Consider the following 23,757-nt stretch of genomic DNA (forward strand, 5'->3'; position numbering starts at 1 on the left):
ACATAAATCTATACATATACACATACATATATATGTACGCACATACATATACATACATATATTTATATATACATACATGTATGTATATACATTCCCTAGATATACCTATATATAGTATGTTTACATATATAAATACACATATATACGTATATATATATGTATATATACACAAATATATACATATACATATACATATATATATACTCATATACATATACATATATATACTCAAATACATATATGTATATATATATGCATATATGCATATACGCAGACATATCCATACACTTATACACATGTTTTCAATTCCAGATTTACAAATCCTTCCAAACAAACATAAAATCTTATAATACAGTAATTCCGGTTACATCCAACCAAACACAAGATTTGACTGCACTGTATTTTGAAACCTAAGTATTTCCAGTTACATTGTAACTAGAAATCCACTGCATTTAGAATTACATCCAACCAAACGCTACCTTAGTCACATCCCTTTACTCCATTTCTATCATTTACCACCACCAACACCACCTTCTTTCGCCAATGACTTTCGGGTCTATTAGTACACGGGTCACCGATAGAGCTCTCACCGAGTGGTGAGAGTTCGATTCTCGGCTGAGGGCACATTTCTGGGAGTTGTGAATAGTGGTTGTGTACGGGTGGTTCCAGCGCCCACGTGAGCGCGGCCCCGTCCCCACTTGTTCCACCGAGGCTTGTGCACATCCCTGGGTCTCTAGTGGGTTCGCCCCGCTTTTCTTTCCCACAAAAAATAAAACACGACCTTCTTTCTCCTTCTCCTCCTTATTATGTGAGGAAGCAAGGGTAATTACTCCTCACATAATGATTGTGATGATGAAAAAATTGATGAAGAAGGCCGAGAAAAAATGATAAAAAGAAATAAATAAATGGAATAAAGGTATCTAATAATGCGGGCACTACGAGTAAAAAAATATGACTATGGTTTAAATCCATACACTTTCATTTTTCAAGAACTACTAGCTATCTAGTGGTTTAGAAAATTTACTTAGAAATATGATTAAATAAAAAAATAAATAAAATGAAAACTTTATATGAGAAAATGAGAAAACCTGATATCAGAAGACTAATGCAGAATGGTATAGCTGAGACCAGTGTATCACATAGTTTAAAAGAGGAAAGTTAGGAGCGACTTATTCTCAAGAGTTGGAGGAGAATGCCTTTTATATAGATTTAAAGAATGGGAGTTAGAAATCATTAAAGTTACAAAATTAATTTATGGAATTTCAGTAGTTAAAATCTTTTCAAATTCTGAGTTAATTTCTCGATTTTGAAAAGTTAGAAACCCTTTCAAGTTATGAAATTAAGTTTTAAGAGTTTAAAAAGTTGTTAAAATTTCTAACTTCCAAAACAATTATTTGGAATTCTAAGAATTGAAATTCCTTCAAATTCCAGGACAACTATTTATATTTTCATGTTTCAACCCTCAATTTCCATTCATTTTGTAATGAGCAAATTTCTTTATAGCTTCATACTTTTAAGCAAATACATATAACAATATCTTGTGTTATCATCTATATATAACAAGTTATATATTTAATTATTTTGTAAAATAGATAAAAAAAACAATATGCTTCTTCCTTTATACTGTTTGTATTTTTTTAATGATTTTAATTTAGTTACTAGTTTTATTATATTAACAAATATATTTCGATAAAAATTGTATTTTATTTATAAGTTTTTTTATTTATATTAATGAGCAAACATCTGCTTCATTAGAAATAAATATTGGTTATATAAAATTGAAGTGAAAATAAAAATTTAACACAAAAACATACGACTCAAATAGTAATAACAAAAACAACAATAATAATTGGACCCAATGATAATAACAATAAGTCAATAACAATAATAATAGGACCCATCTAACTACTACTAATCTATTCATGAATAGTATCAAATAGTATTACACAATAGTATATAGTAATCATGGACACTAAATTTACACAATATCCATGTAAATAATAGGATGTAAATGACTATAAATAAATAAATAAATAATAATAATAATAATAATAATAATAATAATAATGAGGATGATGATGATGTTATTTAAGAATGGTTACTAGTATTTCTAATTAATCTTTTTGATGTTAATAATTGGTCTAGGTGATATAGGTTTTGATTAGTCATAAATTAGTCATAATTTATCCTACTGCATCATCTTGTCTACGTTTACTTCATTAAATGTTGAGAAAAATATCTAGATATAATTTAATATGCAATCAAATTAAACTATTTGACTATATATGTGTATAATGTGTGAGATCAGAAAAGTTCATGAATGATTAGTGTTTTTTTAATTATTTTCCAACAAAAGTCATATCACAAGAATGAATCAATGAATCATATCACAAGTTATTCAACATTATCTGTTTGTATATTTTTTTATTTTTTTCTAAATAAAAATAGATAAATTATAATTACATTCAAAATAAAACATTAACGGATAAATCTTTATTTTTTGCAAAATATTTATTTTTAATAATATTGTTATTTAAATATAATCTCTATATTTTGTTACTATTTTTATGTGTATATATATATATATATACTATATGAACAAATCACTCTCCATGCTGAAAAAAAAACTCAATCATTCACATAAAAATTAATTTTAAATTTGTTTCCGTTATAACAATGGTAGTATTATTTTCTTATAATTATATTTTTTTTTATTCTCATTAACTTTTGAGCATAATTTTTATTCCTATTATTATAGTTGACAAAAAAAAAAAAAAATTTAAAGCATCACCATGACACCATCCACTTGCCTTTTGCCCTTCACTTCCACAGTTCCACCCACTTCCAGCTCCCTGCAATTGACTTCCCAACCCACTTCCCCTCAGGGAACTCCAGCTTATTCATCAATTATATTTGTTTATATATAAGAATTCTCCAAATGTCATTCTCATTATTATGATATATATATATATATATTATATAATGAAAATAAAAATTTTGGACTTCTTTTATCTATGATTCAATATCTATTTTACCTAATTACTTAGTATTTTATTAACTTAATTTATCAATAATTTTAAAATTTTAAAATAAAATTAAACAAATTAAAAATTTTAAAAATAATGAAATCAATTTTTTTATAGAATGAACAAATCACTGTTTTATACTGTTCATCACGATAGAGAGGAATTCAAACTCCAAACTTTGAAGAAATATTAGAAATTTATTTGAATTGAATTTTATACCCAGCAAAATTAAAAATTATTTATATAGTCTTATAAAAATAAATTTTATTTATGCATCTTAATAAATCATATTTATTTGAACTCATCTCTCCTAGTTCTAGATACTTTCATACCACTCTCACTAGAAGTCAATTAAAAAAAATTTATAGGAAAATATTAACCATCTTTTATCCTCTCCTTGTCATTCAAATCATTTTATTTTTTTAATAAAATTTGTAAATTGATTTTTAAACAAATAAATAAATATTAATTTTTTACAGAGTTATATAAAAAATGATTTTCATGAGCATCTATAAGCAATTATTCACTTCGTGTGTACGAGAGTAATTTTATTTAGTGTTTTTTTAACAATATTTTATTTTCAAAGATCATTTTTTTTAAAAAAAAAAAGTTTAAAATTAAATTCATCTCGCAGTTCTTCTCGGTTATTTATTATTTATTTGTTCACTTTATAAATAACACTAAAAATTAATTTAGGAGGTATTTATTTATTTATTTCTGAAAATTTTCAGCAAATATACAAGATTTGAGGGGCGTATGAGCAAATAGTCACAAAAACAACAGTTTTTCATCCGGACCTGGAGACTTTGGTTTCGGAGCTCCGCCGCCTCCGGTGGTTCTACGCCGTACTCCGGCGGGGAAAGTCGCCGGAGTTCCCGGTGAGATCATTGTCCCTCAACTCCCCAATTTGATTTCCTAAGTTTCAATTTCGTTTGTATTCTAGTGTTCTGATCTCTGTTTTGATAGATTTCACAATGTGTTCATTGTTTTGGAGACAATGCTATTGCTTTTGCATCTCGTTAATATGATCTTTTTGTCAAAATTTATTGCATGAATTTGGTCTTGAAAAGAAGAAACAATCTTTATTTGCAAGGAATCATTGTTATTGACATTGTTGGTGGATTGAATAGCAGAGTTCTTGTCAATGGAAATCAATTAATTTGTAGAGAAACTTGTTAGATACATGTATATATGTGTATGTATATCCTGAGTATAGACCATGTACACTATACATACCTGTACACTTCATCATCTATTTATACATGAGCTTGTCCATTGAGATCAATGGTTCAAGCATTTCTCTCTTCCTCTCACTCTCTAACATGGTATCAGACTAGCTAGGTTGCAGTGGCGTCGAACCCCGCCACTCCCTCTCCGGCGACCGCCGCCGTCCGCTCCGGCCGTGCCTATCTCCCCTGCGCCCACGCCCTGCCCAGCGTGCCCGGCGCTCCCGCCCGCCCAGCGCGCTCACGCTGCGCGCCCTGCGCCGCACGCCCGCGCGCCTGCGCCCGCCGCGCCCGCGCTCCCAGCGCCCCCATGCCCCGCGCCCTTGCCGCGCCCAGCGCCCGCGTCTGCCCAGCGCCCCCACCCCCAGCTGCCCGCGCCACGCCCCTGCCTGCGCACGCGCCCTGCGCGCTCGCCCCAGTAGGCTCATTGCGCACGCCTCTAGATCTCTCTCTGCTGGCCAGATCTGGTCAGCCTACCAGATCCACTTTTTCCTCTTTTTTTTTAATTTATTTTTTTTGTTTTTGGTGTTATTCTCTTGTTTGAGAATTGTTTTATTTTTTTTATTTCTTTTGTCTGATTGATTGTAAGTTAATTTGAGAATCTTAAGGACTGATCTCGGACTCGAGTGGAGTTCTTCACGATGTCCGTCACCACGATATCTCCCACTCTGATGTGGTGCTTGATGGCACCAATTATATTCCATGGCGGCTTACTCTCAAGCCCATTCTTGATGGCATTCGTGTTCTTTCCCATGTTGACGGTACTTCTACTGCTCCAGCAGCTCCGACAGTCACTGATTCTGCCATTCTCAAAGCTTATGAGCAACAGCTTGAGAAGTGGATTGTCGATGATTCTACGACGCGGATGATTATTTGTCAGACTGTTACCATTGATATTCGCACCCATATTGCAGATCTACCTACTGCTCGTGCGATGTGGAGCTACTTGGAGCGTCGTTACTGTGGTTCCAGTCAGGCACAGATCTATACCTTATATCAGGCCCTTGACACTCTGCATCAAGGGGAGGATACTGTTGATCACTACTATAGTAGATTCTGTGGGTTATGGCGCCAGATTGATGCCCTTACACCCTCCCACTGCCCTACCCACACTGCTCAGCTCCTTACTTGTACTGATGAGGCATGCACCGCTCGCCGTCGCCATGAGGAGTCACGACGTATGTATGCGTTCATTATGCGTCTACGTCCTGAGTTTGAGTCGACCCGGGCCCAGCTGTTACATGCCCCTACCACACACTCCTTAGATGAGGCATTCACTATTGTTCGTCTTTGAGGAGACTCGTCTCCGGGCTTCCTTCCGAGGCGAGTGCACTTGCTCGCTACTCGTCCTCCCCGCTCCTTCACCGCTACTCCATCCTCTTCTACTTTTGTTGCTTCTCGGTCTTCTCAGCGGCCGAAGAAGACTGTGACTTGCCACTATTGTGGCAATGTGGGACACTTTTGAGCGTGATTTGCCGAAAGAAGCAGCGAGGCCTTCCCCGCATGACTTCATCATCGACTCCTCCACTCCTTCCCACACCTCCTTCTCAGACGCACTCAGCATCGACCTCCACTGTCTCTCTCTCTCCTGCCGATCAGCAGCAGCTATTGGTGATGCTTCGTCAGTTTCAGCAGTCGCATCCGGGCGACATCTCTACTGGTCAGGCACGTTCGGCTCAGGTTACTCCACCCACTCCAGGTAGTTCCTGTCCTCTTTGGCTTCTTGACTCTGGTGCTAGCTTTCACATGACACATGATGCCACTCATCTTCACCATTCTCATCCTTCTTCCCTTCATACTCGTGTTCGCATTGCTGATGGCACACTTTTACCTGTCTCTTCCACTGGTCATCTCTCCACTAGTGCTTTCTCTGTCCCTTCTGTATCTCATGTCCCTCATCTATCCATGAACCTTATGTCTGTTAGTCAACTCACTGATTATGACTGTCAGGTCATTTTTGACCGGACCTCATGTCGTGTGCAGGATCACAGTGGAGCGGTGATTGGAGCTGGCCGCCGCCATAGTGGAGTATATGCGCTGGATTCCCTTCGTCTTCCCTCTTCAGACAGTGCGCTTCTCATTGTTATCGTCGCTACTATATCACATCATCACGTGGCATCATCGTCTTGGTCATTTATGTCGATCTCGTATGTCTTCTCTTGTCGATCGGGGTGTCCTAGGAGCGAGTCTCTCCTCCTTCCCGATGTTGTTTGTTTTGGTCAGTAAACTTGGCAAGCGATTCTGACGTCCTATCCATTGAGTCGATCTCAAACTAGTGCCCCTTTTTGACCTCATTCACTCTAATGTTTGGGGTCCCTGCTCCTTTTTGTATCTAAAAGGTGGCAATCGATATTATGTTATTTTTTTATTGATGATCACACACGATTTACACGGGTTTTATTTTATGCATCATCGTAGTCGACTTTTATCTATATATCGCTCTTTTTACTACTATGGTGCACACTCAGTTCTCTGCCTCTATCAAGACCTTTAGGTCTGATTCTGGCGGAGAATACACCTCCCATGCTTTTCGTACCCATTTGTCTTCTGAGGGCACCTTGCCTCAACTATCCTGTCCTGGGGCTCATCCTCAGAATGGGGTCGCTGAGCGCAAGCACCGCCACATTTTAGAGACAGCTCGAGCTCTCCTGCTTGGTTCATCTCTTCCTCCTCACTTACGGGGCCGATCTTTCGTTCACGCTGCCATCTACCTTATTAACTGCAACCATCATCCCATCTTCGAGTCGTAGTCCCGGGTGAGTCCCTACATGGAACTCCCCTCGCTATGATCACCTTCGTGCTTTTGGTTGTCGTTGCTTTGTCTTACTCTCACCTCGGGAGCGGACAAAACTCACCACCCAGTCGGTTCTTTGTGTTTTTCTGGGGTATAGTCTTGAACACAAAGGTTATCGTTGTTATGACCCAGTCACTCGTCGCTTTCGCATCTCTCGAGATGTCATATTTGATGAGACTACTCCTTTTTATGCTTCCCCCCCTTCTACTACATCTACTTCTCCCACTGTTCCTCTTTCCTTCCTTTTTCCTCTCTCATTCACTGAGGATACTCCCCCAGCTTCCACTACTTCTCTACCACGTCCTCCTTCTCCAGAGCTTCTCTCTCATTCATCCCCTATTCCATCCCCTTCCTTATCGGTTGATTCCTCCTTACTTCCTTCAGTCTATCCTCCTATTCGTTATACTTATCATCGTCGGGAACCTGCAGCATCTTCACCTCCGGCGGTCCTCTCTGACACTCCTTCTACTGGTGATCCTGATCCTGAGGTACCCTCTCAGACTCATACTTGGGATTTAGTTCCACTTCCTTCTCATGCTACTCCGATTACATAACGCTGGATTTACAGGGTGAAGACTCGTTCTGATGGGTCTCTCGAGCGCTATAAGGCGCGCTTGGTTGCTCGTGGTTTCCGGCGAGGAGCATGGTCGTGACTATGAGGAGACCTTTGCCCTGAGCCCACATGCATCTTGTCACGTATGTTGATTCTTTGCTACGGTTTGCTAGGGAGTGGACCCTACATCAACTTGATGTGAAGAATGCGTTTCTTCATGGTGACTTAAAAGAGAAAGTTTATATGACTCCTCCTCCTGGTCTTCGGGTGCCTCCAGGGACTGTTTGTCGACTTCGCCGTGCTCTTTATGGTCTTAAACAGGCTCCACGGGCCTGGTTTGTGCGATTCAGTACTGTTATTGAGGCGGCTGGTTTCACTTCGAGCATCCATGATTCGGCAGTCTTTGTTCATTCCTCACATCGCGGCCGCACTATTCTTCTACTCTATGTGGATGACATGATTCTTCTGGAGATGATCCCCGCTCACATTGCCTTTGTGAAGCGTAACTACGTGAGACATTCTTGGTGGCCGATTTGGGTCCGCTCGTTACTTCTTGGGTATTGAGATCACTTCTCGGTTTGATGGCTACCAGTCTTACTCGGCACTGATATACTCTTGACCTTCTTGCTCGCTCGGCTTGAGTGATACTCGCCGTCTGTGCTACACCCATGGAGCTTCACTTGCGGCTCCGAGCTTCGATGGGACTCCTTTACCGATCCTCTCGATATCGACATCTTGTTGGCGGCTTGGTTTACTTAGGCGTCACCGTCTGACATTTCTCATGCGATCCATATTACGAGTCGGTTTGTTGCGAGCTCCTACTTACATTCATTATGCACATCTTCTCCGAGTCATCTGCGCTATCTTTGTGGTACTGCATCTCGTGGTCTATTCTATTCACGTCATTCCACTCTTCAGCTACAGGCCTATTCTGATGCTACTTAGGCTAGTTCCCCTGATGATCGGTTCTACATTCGCTACTCTGTATCTTTCTTGGATCTTCTCTCATTGTTTGGAAGACTAAGAAACAACATACGATGAGCTAAGTCCAAAGTCTGAGGGTCGAGGTTCGTGCTTTAGCTTCTACTTGTTCGAGGGAGGTGCTTTGGATTCGCTTCGATCCTACAGGACTTTTGGGATACCGCAAACCTCCCTATTCCTCTTCACTGTGATAGCACTGGGGCCCCCTTGATTGCTGGCGACACGGTCAAGCATGAGCTGACCAAACACATTGGAGTGGATGCCCATTTCACTCGATGTCATGTTCGTTCTCGAGACGAGTGTCTCTTCATTACCTTCCCACGGAGGTTCGGGTAGTCGACTTCTTCACCAAAGCGCGAGACTCGCGATCGAGCATCTTTTCATGTTATCCAAACTCGGACGTATGATCCGTCTTGAGTTTGAGGAGGGGTGTTAGATACATGTATATATGTGTATGTATATCCTGAGTATAGACCATGTACACTATACGTACATGTACACTTCATCATCTATTTATACATGAGCTTGTCCATTGAGATCAATGGTTCAAGCATTTCTCTCTTCCTCTCACTCTCTAACAAAACTCATGTCCATTTGGCAGTAGAAGGGGTTGTTCTTTCAATTATTGTAATATAATTTGGGTGGAGAGTAGTTAACATTGTGTGGGTTTTTGTTTCTTGAGAACCACATAGATGTCAAATTTAGGCAAAATTTTTATCCTATTTAATCACAGAGTTTCTGGCATGTATATAGACAGTGAATTACATTTGAATGTTTGTAAAACCCTAAACAATGTAGAATATCAACATGTTTGGCAATAGAATGCTGGTTTATATAAATTTCTCTTTTAGGGAAGTTGTAGTTGAAGTCTTTGGAAAGAGTTAAAAGATGCTGTAAAAAAATAGCTTATGGCATGTGTTCTTTGATTCTGTTGATACTTTAATTCACTCTCTCTTGCTCTCTCTCTCTCTCTTTTTGAAAAGTCTTATGTCCCGTTCACTCACTCGATGATTCTCAGCAATGTTGGATTGTGATACATGTGAGACAGTACAGTCATTGCTGCCAGATATTTGAGGATTTGGGGTTTATATATGCAACACACAGCTTTTCAGACACCAAGCTCTAGTGGAAGCTCTACTTAATTCACCAACCACCATCAAGCTCCAATGTTCAAGAATTATGCTCTCTTCTAGCTTATCAAACTGTTCATCCGATACCTACTTTAATGCAAATACATGGAACAAGGAGGCAATTTGTCAGGAAAATAACATCACTGGGGTTCACTTTCATTTGTTAGTCTGTGTCTCTGTTTTGATACATCTGGTACAAAGCACAAACACATATGGTGCATGTTCTCATGTTGCTCAAGTTGTCATTTCTTCCAATGATCCAGAGAACTTAACACAATAAGGTTCTTATTTGTTTTGTACTGAAGATTGCCAAGTTGATAAGAACAACTTGATGGATGACCACAGTAACAAGGGAACGTTGAAAACTCTATTCCAAATGCAGGCAAACAACTACTAAAACAACCGAATCTGCATGGACCTGGTGATTAATAAACCAGCTAAAGTCACTGATACAACAGCAATCTCTGATGGTAATGCGATCAATCTTTCTAACAAGTTACAGGGGTTAATTGAAGGAATAAGTTATTCTTTTTAAGTCAGAAGGGTTGGATTTTACTGCCAGAGCAACTTGTGCATGGTATGATGGACATATTGTGAATACCGGTCTTCTCTTGCATGAAATGAAGGTTGGTGCCATACAACTCTTTTCTTATTTCTCTTCAATTCTAAATTATACATGTACTTGCACTTATCTTGTCTTTTTTGAAGCTTTTCTATGATTACATGTTGGACATTAGAATGTTGACACCCATTGCAAAGCATGATAGCACTTCCTGTCAGAAATCCACTAAGCAAATACCTTAGTGAAGATTGTTTTCCTTCCCTTCTTTCCTGGAGACACAGACTTAGCTTTCCATTGTGGTTTAATTTATAATAAATGATTTAGTGCAATAAGAGCCAGTCCTTTTCTGATAGTTGAGTTGACTTTTCAAAGTGCTTATGAAAGCAATTAGGATTTGATATGTGTGCTTATCTTTCACTTATGTATAATGCACCATGAGGCTGCCACTATGAACCTAATTGAGAATCTCTAAGCACCTTTAGGTCTCAAAAGAAGAGAGTGGCAAATGCCTCCTAAAGTCACACTATAGATTAGCTAATCCTGACCTAATTTTAGAGTTTTTTAGAAGAGAGATGTGTTGAAAAGCTAGCATGCCTGCCATGCCATGCAGCCTTCTTCTCTGATTTTTAATTGGACTTTTTTACATATGCACCCTTTAAATCCTTCAAATTACATAGTACCCTTGTAAAGTTTCTCTTTTGAGTTTTCTATATATATGTATATACCATTTTTAACCATGGATTAGTAAACCATTTATGAAAAAGGGCCTTTATATCCTCACTAAGGTATTAGTTTTTATATTTTAAATTTGTATTTATATCTTTTATCAGGGGTTTGAATCTAACAATTGAATGATAAATAAACTTGGAAGAGATAAATTTATTTCATGTATAACTAAAACATCAAATTCAAAACAAAAATTATGTAAAGAAACAAATCATATAACCTATAGAGATGTATGTAATAACTTAAATGTTTATGAATGTAGAAATAAAAGATATACGAGTCGTTTCATCGTTTTCTATTGTAAAATGGTATTGGGTACTAATCAAGGTTATATAGAGAGCATCTCAAATTTTTAAAGGTATATAAAAAAATTTCATGAGGTTGCGTTTGAAATTTTTAAAATTTTAGGGGGTATAAATGTAAAATAAAATCCTTATTTACTTTTTCTAGTTGGTTTGTGTTTCTAAGTAGGACCATTAGTTGTGGTTGGTTGATGTTTTTTCATAGAAAGTTGTTCATTTTTAATAGTAATGGATGATGCCACTTGGAGGAAGCCACTATCAATTAGGTTCATCCACTTCAGTGCATGGATTAACTAAAGAGTATTTTGATTTTCATTAATGATGGTTCAGAGACATAAAGTGAAGCCATTTTCTTTGTAATATATAGTTTATTTTCAGGTTAAAAAAAAAAAGAGAAAATCATTTTCTATTTAAAAACACTCTTACTACCAATCGTCATCTTACATATTTGGAAAAATGGCCCAGAATGTTAGGTCACAAACTTTGCATTTCATCATAGCTTCATTGTTTATTGTTGTAAATGCTTGTCACCTTGGTTGTACTGGAAAGTACTAACAGTTATCAAAGAGGATTCCTTTCTCTTGTGTTTTTTTAGGTAAGTTACTTTTTTGTTTATGTTGTTTTTCAATTGACTATATTTTTTACTTGTTAATTAGACCTTGTTTATTAACTACCTTTTTTTATCCTATCATAATCCTAATTTTTGTTATTATTCTTATGTTTATGTTTAATATTCACTCTAACAATACCCTATCATTCAACTTTGTTAGTAGTGGTAGTTTTTATGGATCTCAAGAAATTTAGAAATTAATTATCTACATAAGTCGAAAATACACAGGAACTTATCGTTACTTTTCTCTTCTTGCTTCTTATATAAACATAAATGGTGATATGGCTGTGATGCAACATAATGGTGCTATAAAAGAATGAAAAAATCATGGAAAAAAATAGTAATTGTTTAGTGTTGACGTGTAGAAAATTGCACCTTCAATAAGTGGAAACTTTGTGCAATCCTCCATGTTGTTGTCCACCATCTTTTTCTCAGATCACACTTGAATAAAATCCTTGCTTTTTGGCCATCTCCACTCTTACTTATATGCATACAAAAGCTTACAAGAATGCCCCCACCCACCATCACTGCACAATAAGCGCTGCATTGCTCAGAGAGTTATCACTTTGTTAGACAAACAATAGGGAAGTCATGGCCACTGGAGAAGCAGGAAACAAGAGTGTGGAATGGAGGGTGAATACCACAGAGGGTTCAACAGTGAAGCTTGAGCCAGAGTCTAATGTGATTGGCAGAGCATGGCAAGGATTGAAAGTAAAGGTGTTTGAGTTTGCAAAGAAAGTATGGAAGATTGGAGTTGATGATCCTAGAAAAGCCATGCATGGCATCAAAGTTGGACTGGCTCTTAGCCTTGTTTCACTATTCTATTACACTAGACCTTTGTATGATGGAGTTGGTGGCACTGCCATGTGGGCTATTATGACTGTTGTTGTTATCTTTGATTATAGTGTTGGTAAGCATTGAATTCATTAAGATTAGGATGTTACCATGTGTATCTCACTATCTCTCATCCTTATATTTAGATCGTTACTTTGTATAATGTTCATCAAAATAGGTGGGAGTTTGTACAAGGGATTTAATAGAACAATTGCGACATCTACTGGTGGAGCTCTTGCACTTGGAATCCATTTCTTTGCTGATAAATCCGGGAAAACATTTGAGCCACTGGTTCTTGGGGCTTCTCTTTTTCTTCTTGGTAAGGAATTCTTCATTCTGTAACTAATAGTCTCACATCGGTTAATTAAACATATGTTTGTTTGGTTTCTGCAGCTTCGGCAGCAACATTCTCTCGCTTCATCCCTATTGTGAAAGCTCGGTTCGATTACGGGATCACCATTTTCATCCTCACTTTTAGCTTGGTTTCAATGTCTGGTTATCGAGTGGAGAAGGTGGTCACAATGGCTCAGCAGCGGCTGTCGACCATTGCCATTGGAGTCACCATCTGCTTCCTGGTTTGCATTTTTATTTGCCCTGTTTGGGCTGGTGGTGATCTTCACCTGCTCATTATTCGTAACATGGAAAAGCTTGCTGATTCCTTTGAAGGCATGCATAATAACATATTAACATACAAGCATACATTTAAAAAAAAGAAAAACCAAGCTCATTTCAAACATTTGATCCTTGATTCAAAATGAATGAACAGGTTGTGTGGGTAATTACTTTGATGGAAGTGAGAAAAATTCAGCTGGCTACAAATGTGTCCTTAATTCAAAAGCTTCTGAAGATTCTCTGGTAACTTTGAATTGAGTTCATTATGCAGTTTTTTTTTTTAGATAAAAAAAATCTGAGCATGAATATTCACAGGCTAATTTAGCGACATGGGAACCAGCTCATGGTGCCTTCAATTTCCGACATCCATGGAAACAGTACCTCAAAGTTGGCTCCGCCATGCGGTACTGTGCTTACTGCATCGAAGCTCTTAACGGTTGCATCAATTCCGATATTCAGGTATATATATATATCTGAGTTCAAAATTTCACTTAAAACAAGTAAGTCATAATGGCTCTGATACCATGTTTTCGTATCAATCCTAGACACCAGAACACACTAAGAAGCATCTAAGTGCAGTTTGCATGAAAGTGAGTTCAGAGGCATCCAAAGTGCTAAAAGAGATGGTGAACTCTGTGATGACAATGACGAAGTCACCGTGCATCGATCATCTTGTCGGAGAGATGAACATTGCCGTGGAAGAACTACACAGTGCAATGAGAACTCTCTCTGATTCCATTACAAGATCATCTGCAGTAAGTGTGTCTTTTGTTGAGACACTGCCTCTGATCACCATTGCATCTCTGGTCATTGAGGTATGCACAAGAGTTGAAGCCATTGTGGACTCTGTTGAGGAGTTGGCAAGCTTAGCTGGGTTTAAACCTGTTGCCATTTCCAATGAAACACAAGAACAAGATGCCATGAAAGCTGTTCATGTTCAAATTGTTTAATCTGATTTTCATTTTGGCTTTGTATATTCTATTCCAGTGATGAATAATGAAATGAAATGCTTCTGAGTTATTAGCATGTGTTATTTGAATATATATGTAAATGTAATGATGAAAGCTCATTATTTCAGTGTTTCAATTGTACCACCAGTGGTAATTTAGGTTCATAAATCTTAAAAGAGAAAATATCATTTTAGTCTTCATATTGTTTGTCACTTTTAAGGTATGTATCATCTCTGGTTTGTTTCCCGTCTCTTGCCTTTCGTCTGGTCCGTAATGCTGTTTGTCCTTATTTTCCTGTCTTCTTGTTTGGTTCCTGACGTGTTCATATATATATATATATATATATTACTCTAATAAATTATTGATTTATTTAGTTTATTAAAAATAAAAAATAATAATAATAATAATTTCCTCTCATGTGGTTGATGGCATCATAATTCATTTGTCTAAAAGATTTCTTTATTTCTATAATTCAATTGAAATATATATCATATAGAGGTCACTAACACATTCTTCTTGTTTAACAAGAACTCAAGAAGAATATAATTAATCATCCCTTTTTAAATTAATTTTTAAATTATTGAAAATTGGAAAATTTTTAAACTTGCTCTTGCAGATAAAAAAAATTGCTGTTTTAGAATATTTTCAAATTATTTTCATGCCCTACAATTGAAAGTAAGCATTTTATCCACGCCTATAGAATTCAGTTATTTAAAATAAAAAAATTTAGATGAAAATCCAAAATAATTTAATGAAAAGGATATATGCATAATTTCAAACTTCATAATACCCATTGTCAAATATCAAATTATATATATATAATATCAAAATTTCCTGGTTTATATAAAAAGGTATATTATAATTTCAAAGGTTTTTTAAAAAAATAAAAGAAAAACAAAATAGAGCGTTCAATAAACCCCAACAATAAGGCAGAAACAAAGCAGAAACTTCAGGTTGACTTTAGCATACTGTACAGAACCACCACCAGCTTTAAAAGTTTAAAACACCAAAAGTATCTCACCAATTGCAGCTAGAACATTAAAACAACCAACCAGAGAAACATAGAAAGGCACATTTAACAGGGTGATGATCTAAGTATCCAAAAACATTGATTGAACTACTTAAAAACCAAGTTGAAGCCTCACTTCCCAGCAAGTCTGCCTGCAAATTTTTCTCTCTTTTAGGTCCTGGACCTTCGCACCGGAGATCGACTGCAATCAGAACAAGAGTAATCATCACTCCCAACAATTTGACAATGACGATTTACATCCAAACAAAAATTTCAGTACTACCATTTCTTCCCCATCAAAACATTATTATAATTTCCAATCGATGTTCTTAACTTTATAAGTTACTAGTGGGGTGGATAATTCCTCACCTTGGGTAATGATCATAGTCAGGACTTCGGTTGTCGAAAGCAGGAGGATTATCGTATCGGCCATAAACTGGACTTCGGGCTCGGCCATAATCAGGACTGGGACGGCCTCTCCGGTACACTGGACTTGGGGAGCGACCATAAGGACTAGGACGCCTTCCATAATCTCCCCCTCTTCTAGGGCTCTCACGCCTGTCACCATGCCTGTCGTCACGTTCATCATCATCCCTTAAAGCATACTCAACTGAGACCACCCTGTCCAACAGCTGACTGCAAAACAACAAAGAAAACATGAAAAATTCCCAATTTAATGTCTGGGGCCAATTGTTCAACAGCAAAACTCAAAGATGGACCGGATCGAGACTTTAAAGTTAGCCTATATCCAAACTTAAACACATATAATGCAAAACAATAGGATTCAAGAAAAAGACCAGCTGCAAGCAAGCAGTCAATTATGATGGAAGCGTGCATAATAATTCAACCAAGGTTACAATGACAAGGTCGGGACTTTGTTCTCTGGCAAAAAAACATGATTCTGAGTTGGTCGAGATAAATAGCGTCTTGAATTAGAAATACAATTATCGATCATCCATTTTGAAACAAGAAACTGCAAATCAGACGGTTGATTATCCTTCCAAATAGATTAGCAAAACCGAATAAAAAGGTCACGGTGTTTGTTCCAAGCAGAGAAGGAAATATCAGGAGAATAAAACATTTTCAGCATACACAATCAAAATTGCTAAGATATAGATTAAAAAAAATAACCATAGTCAAACTGCAGTGTACGCATACACCCAATGAGGATATTACAGTCACTTACCTCATATGTGTGTACTTCAGTGCTTTAGTGGCTTCTTCCTGCGTTTCGAATTGGACAAAGGCAAAGTTCCGTCTAATACGAACATTTAATATCTTTCCATAAGGTTCAAAGTGCCTCTCTATGTCACGAGTTCTTGTCTGGTGCTGGTCAAAGTTTATGACGAACAATGTTTTTGTTGGTCGCCCACCTGCATTTGACCGAGAACCATCACGATGTCGGGGTCCACCACGTTCACCCTGCCAAGCAAAATAAACATCAGACACATGGTCTTCAAAGTAGAAATGACCTTAATTAGTTGACCAAACTGCACAGGGAAAAAGAAGGAAAAACACCAAAACAGAATATTGGCTAATCACTACAACCTGACTTGAAATAAAGCATATTTCAATTAGACATATAGATTAGCTAATGCAATGAAATAGTAGAAGTCACGGTCTAACACCCAATACCTTTGACCATTCAACCGACAGCCTGCGCCTGCCTTCACCAAATGGTGCACCATCAAGAGCCCTTATGGCATCTTCAGCATCACGTTCGTCCTCAAAATATATAAACGCAAACCCTATCAAGAAAAAAAATGCAAATAAGAAAAGATAGCATTACACAGAACTAGAAATATATCCTGGGAACTTGGTATGGTACACAAATCAGGTTATTTTTCCTTGAGAGCGTAGAAGAATACTACACCTGAGATTTGTGTAAGTCTGATGAGTGATGAACATTAGGATGTGAATAATGAAGACTGTATGATGAACTAAAATTGGTCTGATAAATGCTAAATCCAAAGTCAGAACCCAGAAGTCATTGCTGCCATGCATCACCACTCATGGAACACAAATCTTTCAGTTGGCATGGAACGGTGATACGGAATTGCTCTATTATGATGCTTGTAATGGCAACTTTGGGCAATGCAGGGGGAGTAACGGATGATCATATGAAGGAAATGAAGGATGCCGATAGTGAGAGGTAGGAGCTGATGTAGTGGCAAGAAGGTTTCCTTGAACATGGATGTTTAATGGTGAGCCCACAAAAGAGCTCGCCCTTATAAGTCCTGCGTCAAAACAAGCATTTAAAAACAGATGTCCTTGTACAATTACTTCTATTGACCGTATTAACTGAATCATTTTCCAAAAATGGCACCAGATAGATACTCTCTATGAGAACTACACGCCAAGCGTCAAAAGTCCCGTCAAAAGTCCCATTGAAACTTTTGCCTCGGAAAAAAAGGGAGAAGCATAAGATTATTATGCCATTTAAAGCCCATTGATCATCCAAGCTCGGAATCAGTAAAACAAAAATCACACGCCAAAGCTAAAATGTCTATTATCCATGAAGCCGAGAGATGCAGACCGTTAGAAAAGTTCACCAGTGAACTATCTCCCCAAGAATAGTAAGACAATTACTAAATAAACGACAATGTGCTTAATGACTATTAGAAGTGACAGAGATTATTGGTTTATCTACAATCACAGAAAAAGAAAATAAAAGAGAAAAGAAAGGAAAGAACAACAGAGTCATAATCAAACTAAAGGAAACGATCAGAAAAAGCACCTTAATGACACCAACCAATGCCAAATTATACTCTAGTAAGATCAATTGAGTCCAACAGAAGAGGAAACGCCAACAACTGTTTGCGAACACCAAATAGGTGATACTCAAATCTAACTCTTACCAATTATATGATTCACAGCAAAATCGCACAGCCCAGCCAAAAAATATGCATTAAACCATAACAAATTAGCAGCTTTTTAGAAGCCATGAAACAGTTGCAGGCCAACTCAACAACCATCCATTAAAGATGACCAAGTTTTAATCTTAATGCCGAGATAACCAATTAACTCATAATCCGTCCATATACTTTGCTCCATCAACCTTTCTAATTGACACAACGATCATTTCAATCAAATATATTATATATACAAGTTTTCAATCCTTCCTCAAACAATAACAAACAGAAATCAATAACCACAAGCATCAGAATAAATCTCAAGAGAACCAACAGATAACATTAACAAATTTCAAAGATTCAAAGTTCCAAAACAATTCGAACGCTTTAACCATGGCTCAACAAAAAGAAAAAGAAAAAAAATACAAAACAAAATATACCAGATTTCATGTCGACGCGGCTGACCCTCCCATATCTGGAGAACAGCTTTTCCAGATCCGCATGGCGAGTGTCAAAATCGAAGTTCCCACAAAACACAGTCCTCATCTTCTCGAATCCTCAAACGAAACTCCAACAAACCCTAAAAATCAGAAGAAAAAAAAAAGTACATCAAGATAAATTAACGAGAAAAAAAAGGAAAACCCATAAGCTCCGAGAACCCTAGAATCTAGAAAACCAAAATCATCAACACCATATGAATCAAAGAGCCAAAAGACCACAAACCCTAGCAAAAGATTTCAACTTTGAACCAAACCCTAGCGATCGGCAAAGAAAGGGGCTCTGAATGGTATAAATAGAGGGACTTTGGGAACCGCTATCGAAGTGGAGTGTGAGGATAGATCCTGGCCGTCTATCATATCTTGAGATTCGTGTTTTAACCCTTGTAATTAACCCGGAAATTTTATTTTTAATTAGGATTTTTAATAGATAATTGTTGTTATTGGATATATTTGAATTCAATTCTCTCTGTTGACAATTTCGATTTACTTATTTTAAGCCCAAAAATATCTATTATAAGTTAAATATTTTTAAATATATGAATTCACTTATATTGAAAACCATAAATAGTAAAAATAATACTTCTGTTTTTTAGAAAGGTTTAATTGTCGTACAGATCCATGTACTTTCTATTTTTTTAGTCATTCTAATATTTTTAAGTACAATTAAGTCCTTATATTTAGTAAAATTGAGTCATTCTAGTCCACAGTAATATTTTTAGATACAATTAAGTCTTTGGAATTTACACTTACCCATCTACACAACGGACTAAAATTACCTAATTCGACTAAATATAAGGATTTAATTGTACATAAAAATATTACAAGGATTAAAAGGGTAGAAAGTACACAATTACAGGGACCTGTACAATAATTAAACCTTTTAGAAATAGAAACTACCCTTCTTTTTGGTTTAATTGCCCTACATGTCACTATAATTATGTATTTTATGTTTTTTTAGTCCTTCTAATATTTTTAGGTATAATTAAATCATTATATTTGGTGGAGTTTGGTCGTTCTAGACTTCTAGTCCACTGTAATATTTTTAAGTACAATTAAGTCAATACAATTTGCAATTACCCATCTACACCGTGGATTAGAATGATCCAACTCTACTAAATATGAGAACTTAATTGTACTTAAAAATATTATAAGGACTAAAAAGACAGAAAGTACATAATTACAAGGACATCAATTAAACCATTTTTTTTCTTATCACATTTTAAGAGGTTTTTTTTTAAAATTTTATTTATTCATTTAAAAATTTATAAAATATTAAATATTATGACTTCTAATAAATTATATTCCGTCACATATTTTTTTAAAAATACATTTTAAATAAATTTTTTTTAGAAAATTAATATAATTTTTATAAATTTTAAATGATCAATTAATTTTAATTAATTTTTAAATTTATATTATTTAATTAAAATAAATAAGTAAAAATGACAAGAGGGAGTAGCAAATTAGTGCTTCTCAGCAACCAAAACAAAATTAAAAATAGATTTACTATAAAACAGTCAACATATTCAGAATGTAAAACTAGAGTTTCATTAAAAAAAGAAGACATTTTTTTAATTCCTTTTTTTAACTTGGTTTTTTACAATTTAATACATTATAATATTATATTTATATATATATATATATATATATTTCCCTTTTCTAGTCTTTCTTCAACCCGCCGAGAAGGAAATCAAAGCGCATCACCGAGGTCGTGCTTCAGAGCTCTCCCATGGCCGATAGGTATTGGAGGTACGCCGATCCTCGCCATCCTCTCGAGGTCTCCTCTCACTCCCCTGTCGCTGCTCCCCTGAAGCGTCAACGCTCTGAGTACTCCGGTGTGCCCATTCTTCTCCTTGTGTCCTTTGATTTCTCAGTTTGAATCCTTTTTCCTTTTGTCTCGATGCATCTTGAATTCTATTCCTGTTGATCTTTGTTGTTCAGTGGGTTTTGATGTGTTCTTTGTTCAATGATCCTTGGAAATCAGCATCAATTGTGTAGGCTCACTTAGATCCGCGCTTTTAATAGTTTACTGATTGATTCTTGGAATTCTTGTGTTTGTATTGAAAATTTATAGATTCTAGTTCTGGAAATCTATGTTTCTTGCTCGTGAAGCCTGTGTGATAGTTTGCTGATTTTTGCTGATTGATTTTTGAATTGGTTGTATTGAAGGTTGATAGATTGGAATGCTAGTAACTAATGTATTTAGTTTGTGGAATTTCTGTATACGCTGATGTGGATTTCATGGAGATTTTACTGCATTTATACCTTCATCTTTTTGTAGGAGAGGTTACTGTCTATTGGCAAGTGGCAACATTCATTTGTTCAAATTTCAACAAAGTTTAACTTGTTGGTCCTATAATATATAATAACTTAGTAACCAAAGGTTTTTCAAACTCTTCTCGAAATGATGTTTTTATCTAATTTTTTTGTCAATTTTCCTGCTGTGGCATAGTTGTGTGATCTTGGACGTACAAAGATAAGCCATAGAATAGGTATTCTAATTTATGCTCTGTTGAAGATTGGCTAACACTGAATTTATCAGAGTTTAGCTGATTAATATGACCATCTTTGAGAAATCTTGGTTGTCAAAATTGTGTCTGGTTAAAATCATTTAAGTTAATGCATGAGCCAAGGACATCCTTCTGTATCACTTCTTGGTTGGTCTAAAATTTTGCTTGTTATCGACTTCTGTATATCACATCTTTTGTTCAATAGCTTGACCAAAATTAACATCTATTTCTTTTATGCACATTAACCTTTTGTTCTCACTGGTGCAATGATGTTGATCACTTTGAAGAGCTATATGCCAGTCCAGAATCATATGGCTACCATCCTTTCGATGAAGAGAGGATTCCCCACCGTGTAATTGGAGATACTGAAAGCCTTGGGGCATCTTATGACCGCTACTTAAGGAGTGGAGTATGCCTGATTACTTTCATATAAGTGGGGTTTTCACTATTTTGTTTAACAAAAATACAACGCTAAAGTTTGATTGAAATATTCCAGGAAATTTCTTTATATGCTTCTGGCGAGTCTGTTAGGACTATGACTGGTGGAAGGGGCAGTCATCATGTTTCAGGCTTGGAGAGTCGAAATATTCAGTATAGCAGCAATGGAAGACCAGATACACCTCTTCCGCCGGATGCTTCAAATACCTTATATGTGGATGGCCTTCCTGCAGACTGTACTCAAAGGGAAGTGGCTCGTATCCTTGATTCAGTAATCTAATGTCTTAACACTTCTTGGTCTTCTCTTGTTCCTTCATTTTTTGTAGATATTTTTCGTCCTTTTGTAGGTTTCCGGGAGGTCAGGCTTGTGTGCAAGGAGAGATATGTAAGTCAATGAAGTTTGCTGAATGTGCTCATTTTGGTTACAGCAAATCATCATGTACACAATTGATTCACCTTTTCTTCTTGTGTATTTTGATTTTGTTGCAGACAGGAGGTGATCCATTTGTTCTTTGCTTTGTAGACTTTAAAACTCCAGGCCAAGCTGCTGTTGCTCTGGAAGCCTTGCAAGGTAAAACAATACACTCTGCATATTAAGTGCATTGCCTGGGATGTTTAAGCTCACAATAAATTGCGCTTACTACTTTTTAGCTGCTTGTCTGTGCTCATTGTAAGGTTATGCTGTTATAGTCCCCTTGTAGTCAGCATAAATTGCTTTTCTGTTTTTTTTTCCATCTTCACCTACTTAGTTTTGTTGTTCGGTACACTGTTCTTGTAGAACTTTTCAACCAGTATCCTTGGTTATACCAAGACTAACTGGCATATACTGTTGTCAGACAATTCTAAAAGAATATGCAAAAGTTTAAGCAATTCTCGGTAGGATGCAAGAAGAATTTGACATGTTTCTTTGTAGTATCAGTGCATATGTGGAGCAGTCCTGGTCATCCTCATTGAGTGAAATCTTCCTTATGTGGAGGGCAACGATGTTTGTACCATGGATATCAAGTGTGTAGTCTTATTACTGACAGTCTAGCTGGTAATGTTTATGTGAAATCAACTGATTAATGCAAAATATTATGCTCTACTGTTCCTTTGGTCCTTTGGAAATAGGTATAAATGTATAATTTAGTTGATCTCCCTCCATACCTAGTTTGAAACCTTTTTAATTCATCCTTCCACATCAATTGATTTGGTTAAAAATAAAGAGCTATTCATGTTCCTGGGTTGTCATATGACTCATATCTCTGTTGTCTTTGGCCACGTACTTGCAACTTTTAATTTCCTTCTCTTTTTGGTCATAGAGTGCAAATTGTATGTCTTGTTGCAGTTCATAATTATAATGTCATCTTCTGTATTTTTATTTCTTGATGGTTGAAAATTAACCATCGGATATGTAAATTCCCTAATGTAGTTATATAATGTCTATATTTGTTCATATTGAGTGCTTGATGCTGTTTTTTGGAAAGCAAATATAATTACATTAGCTCAACTTTATTGAGGTTCGCATCAAAGCAAATATGATATGGCTGTATTCTCAAGTACATTCCTTCTATTTGATATTGTTCAGTAATCCTTCCTAGAAATCACAGTTTCAATATAAGATCGTAGCTATTCTATCTTGCAGGTTATATATTTGATGAGCATGACCGCCAATCAGCCAATATGAGGCTACAATTTGCCCGATTTTCTGGTCCAAGGTTAAGTGGAGGGTCTCGTAGTAGACATTGATTTGTACTGCTTTTTCAGGTGACTTGTAAAATTAATTTGAAGTTTGTGCATGAAAATTAATTTGAAGTTTGTACATGATGAAATTATCCTAAAATTTCCAACCATTTCCTTGTAGGCGATGATGGATGGGAGGTTCTGCAAACTGTGGGTCATAAATACAAGTATTAGAGAAATCTTTTGGCTGTTATTTTCTTTAAAAGTCTATGAATGTGGTCATAGGAGGTGTGCTTTTTAGAGAAACCTTTTTAAGCTATTGCAGCCTAATGTTGTGGCAATTGCATAAATTCACAACTATATGGCTTGCTAGATTGACATCGTTGTATGTTGGAAATTGGAAGAATAATATTTTATGTGACATTAAATGGCTTATACTGACTTTCATTTGTATTCTTTTCATGGTTTACATTTCAAGCT

At 36.4% G+C, this 23,757-nt stretch overlaps 3 protein-coding genes across 3 annotated transcripts; 2 read left to right on the forward strand and 1 right to left on the reverse strand.

Annotated features, from left to right (window-relative positions):
* The first annotated feature begins 12,426 nt into the window (after window positions 1-12,426).
* On the forward strand, window positions 12,427-14,376 carry LOC120271482 (aluminum-activated malate transporter 10-like). The gene is made up of 6 exons (XM_039278162.1): window positions 12,427-12,820; window positions 12,923-13,063; window positions 13,138-13,410; window positions 13,511-13,599; window positions 13,672-13,815; window positions 13,902-14,376. Exons 1-6 carry the CDS (start codon window positions 12,502-12,504, stop codon window positions 14,304-14,306), a joined length of 1,371 nt encoding a protein of 456 aa, XP_039134096.1. The 5' UTR covers window positions 12,427-12,501; the 3' UTR covers window positions 14,307-14,376.
* An 855-nt stretch (window positions 14,377-15,231) lies between these two features.
* LOC120272253 (serine/arginine-rich splicing factor RS31) lies at window positions 15,232-18,974 on the reverse strand. The gene is made up of 6 exons (XM_039279017.1): window positions 18,891-18,974; window positions 18,608-18,747; window positions 16,951-17,063; window positions 16,502-16,737; window positions 15,685-15,951; window positions 15,232-15,517 (listed from the first exon to the last, which is right to left on the reverse strand). Exons 2-6 carry the CDS (start codon window positions 18,711-18,713, stop codon window positions 15,487-15,489), a joined length of 753 nt encoding a protein of 250 aa, XP_039134951.1. The 5' UTR covers window positions 18,714-18,747; window positions 18,891-18,974; the 3' UTR covers window positions 15,232-15,486.
* Window positions 18,975-20,335: 1,361 nt separating this feature from the next.
* On the forward strand, window positions 20,336-23,712 carry LOC120272004 (RNA-binding protein 1-like). Its single transcript, XM_039278707.1, has 7 exons — window positions 20,336-20,502; window positions 21,465-21,586; window positions 21,674-21,872; window positions 21,942-22,000; window positions 22,105-22,186; window positions 23,240-23,361; window positions 23,459-23,712. Exons 1-6 carry the CDS (start codon window positions 20,397-20,399, stop codon window positions 23,341-23,343), a joined length of 672 nt encoding a protein of 223 aa, XP_039134641.1. The 5' UTR covers window positions 20,336-20,396; the 3' UTR covers window positions 23,344-23,361; window positions 23,459-23,712.
* The last annotated feature ends 45 nt before the right edge of the window (window positions 23,713-23,757 follow it).

Source organism: Dioscorea cayenensis, chromosome 11, assembly GCF_009730915.1.
Source record: "Dioscorea cayenensis subsp. rotundata cultivar TDr96_F1 chromosome 11, TDr96_F1_v2_PseudoChromosome.rev07_lg8_w22 25.fasta, whole genome shotgun sequence".
Taxonomy (NCBI): domain Eukaryota; kingdom Viridiplantae; phylum Streptophyta; class Magnoliopsida; order Dioscoreales; family Dioscoreaceae; genus Dioscorea; species Dioscorea cayenensis.

What these genes read in the sequence shown, in the direction of transcription:
- LOC120272004 (XM_039278707.1), top strand. Translation starts at nt 20,397, where the DNA reads ATGGCCGATAGGTATTGGAGGTACGCCGATCCTCGCCATCCTCTCGAG. An exon ending in ACCGCTACTTAAGGAGTGGA is followed by an intron (nt 21,587 to 21,673) that starts GTATGCCTGATT and finishes GAAATATTCCAG; the next exon opens with GAAATTTCTTTATATGCTTC. An exon ending in TTGTGTGCAAGGAGAGATAT is followed by an intron (nt 22,001 to 22,104) that starts GTAAGTCAATGA and finishes ATTTTGTTGCAG; the next exon opens with ACAGGAGGTGATCCATTTGT.
- LOC120271482 (XM_039278162.1), top strand. Translation starts at nt 12,502, where the DNA reads ATGGCCACTGGAGAAGCAGGAAACAAGAGTGTGGAATGGAGGGTGAAT. An exon ending in GCTTGCTGATTCCTTTGAAG is followed by an intron (nt 13,411 to 13,510) that starts GCATGCATAATA and finishes ATGAATGAACAG; the next exon opens with GTTGTGTGGGTAATTACTTT. An exon ending in GCATCAATTCCGATATTCAG is followed by an intron (nt 13,816 to 13,901) that starts GTATATATATAT and finishes TATCAATCCTAG; the next exon opens with ACACCAGAACACACTAAGAA.
- LOC120272253 (XM_039279017.1), bottom strand. Translation starts at nt 18,713, where the DNA reads ATGAGGACTGTGTTTTGTGGGAACTTCGATTTTGACACTCGCCATGCG. An exon ending in TGTCGGTTGAATGGTCAAAG is followed by an intron (nt 16,738 to 16,950) that starts GTATTGGGTGTT and finishes TTTGCTTGGCAG; the next exon opens with GGTGAACGTGGTGGACCCCG. An exon ending in GACTATGATCATTACCCAAG is followed by an intron (nt 15,518 to 15,684) that starts GTGAGGAATTAT and finishes TTCTGATTGCAG; the next exon opens with TCGATCTCCGGTGCGAAGGT.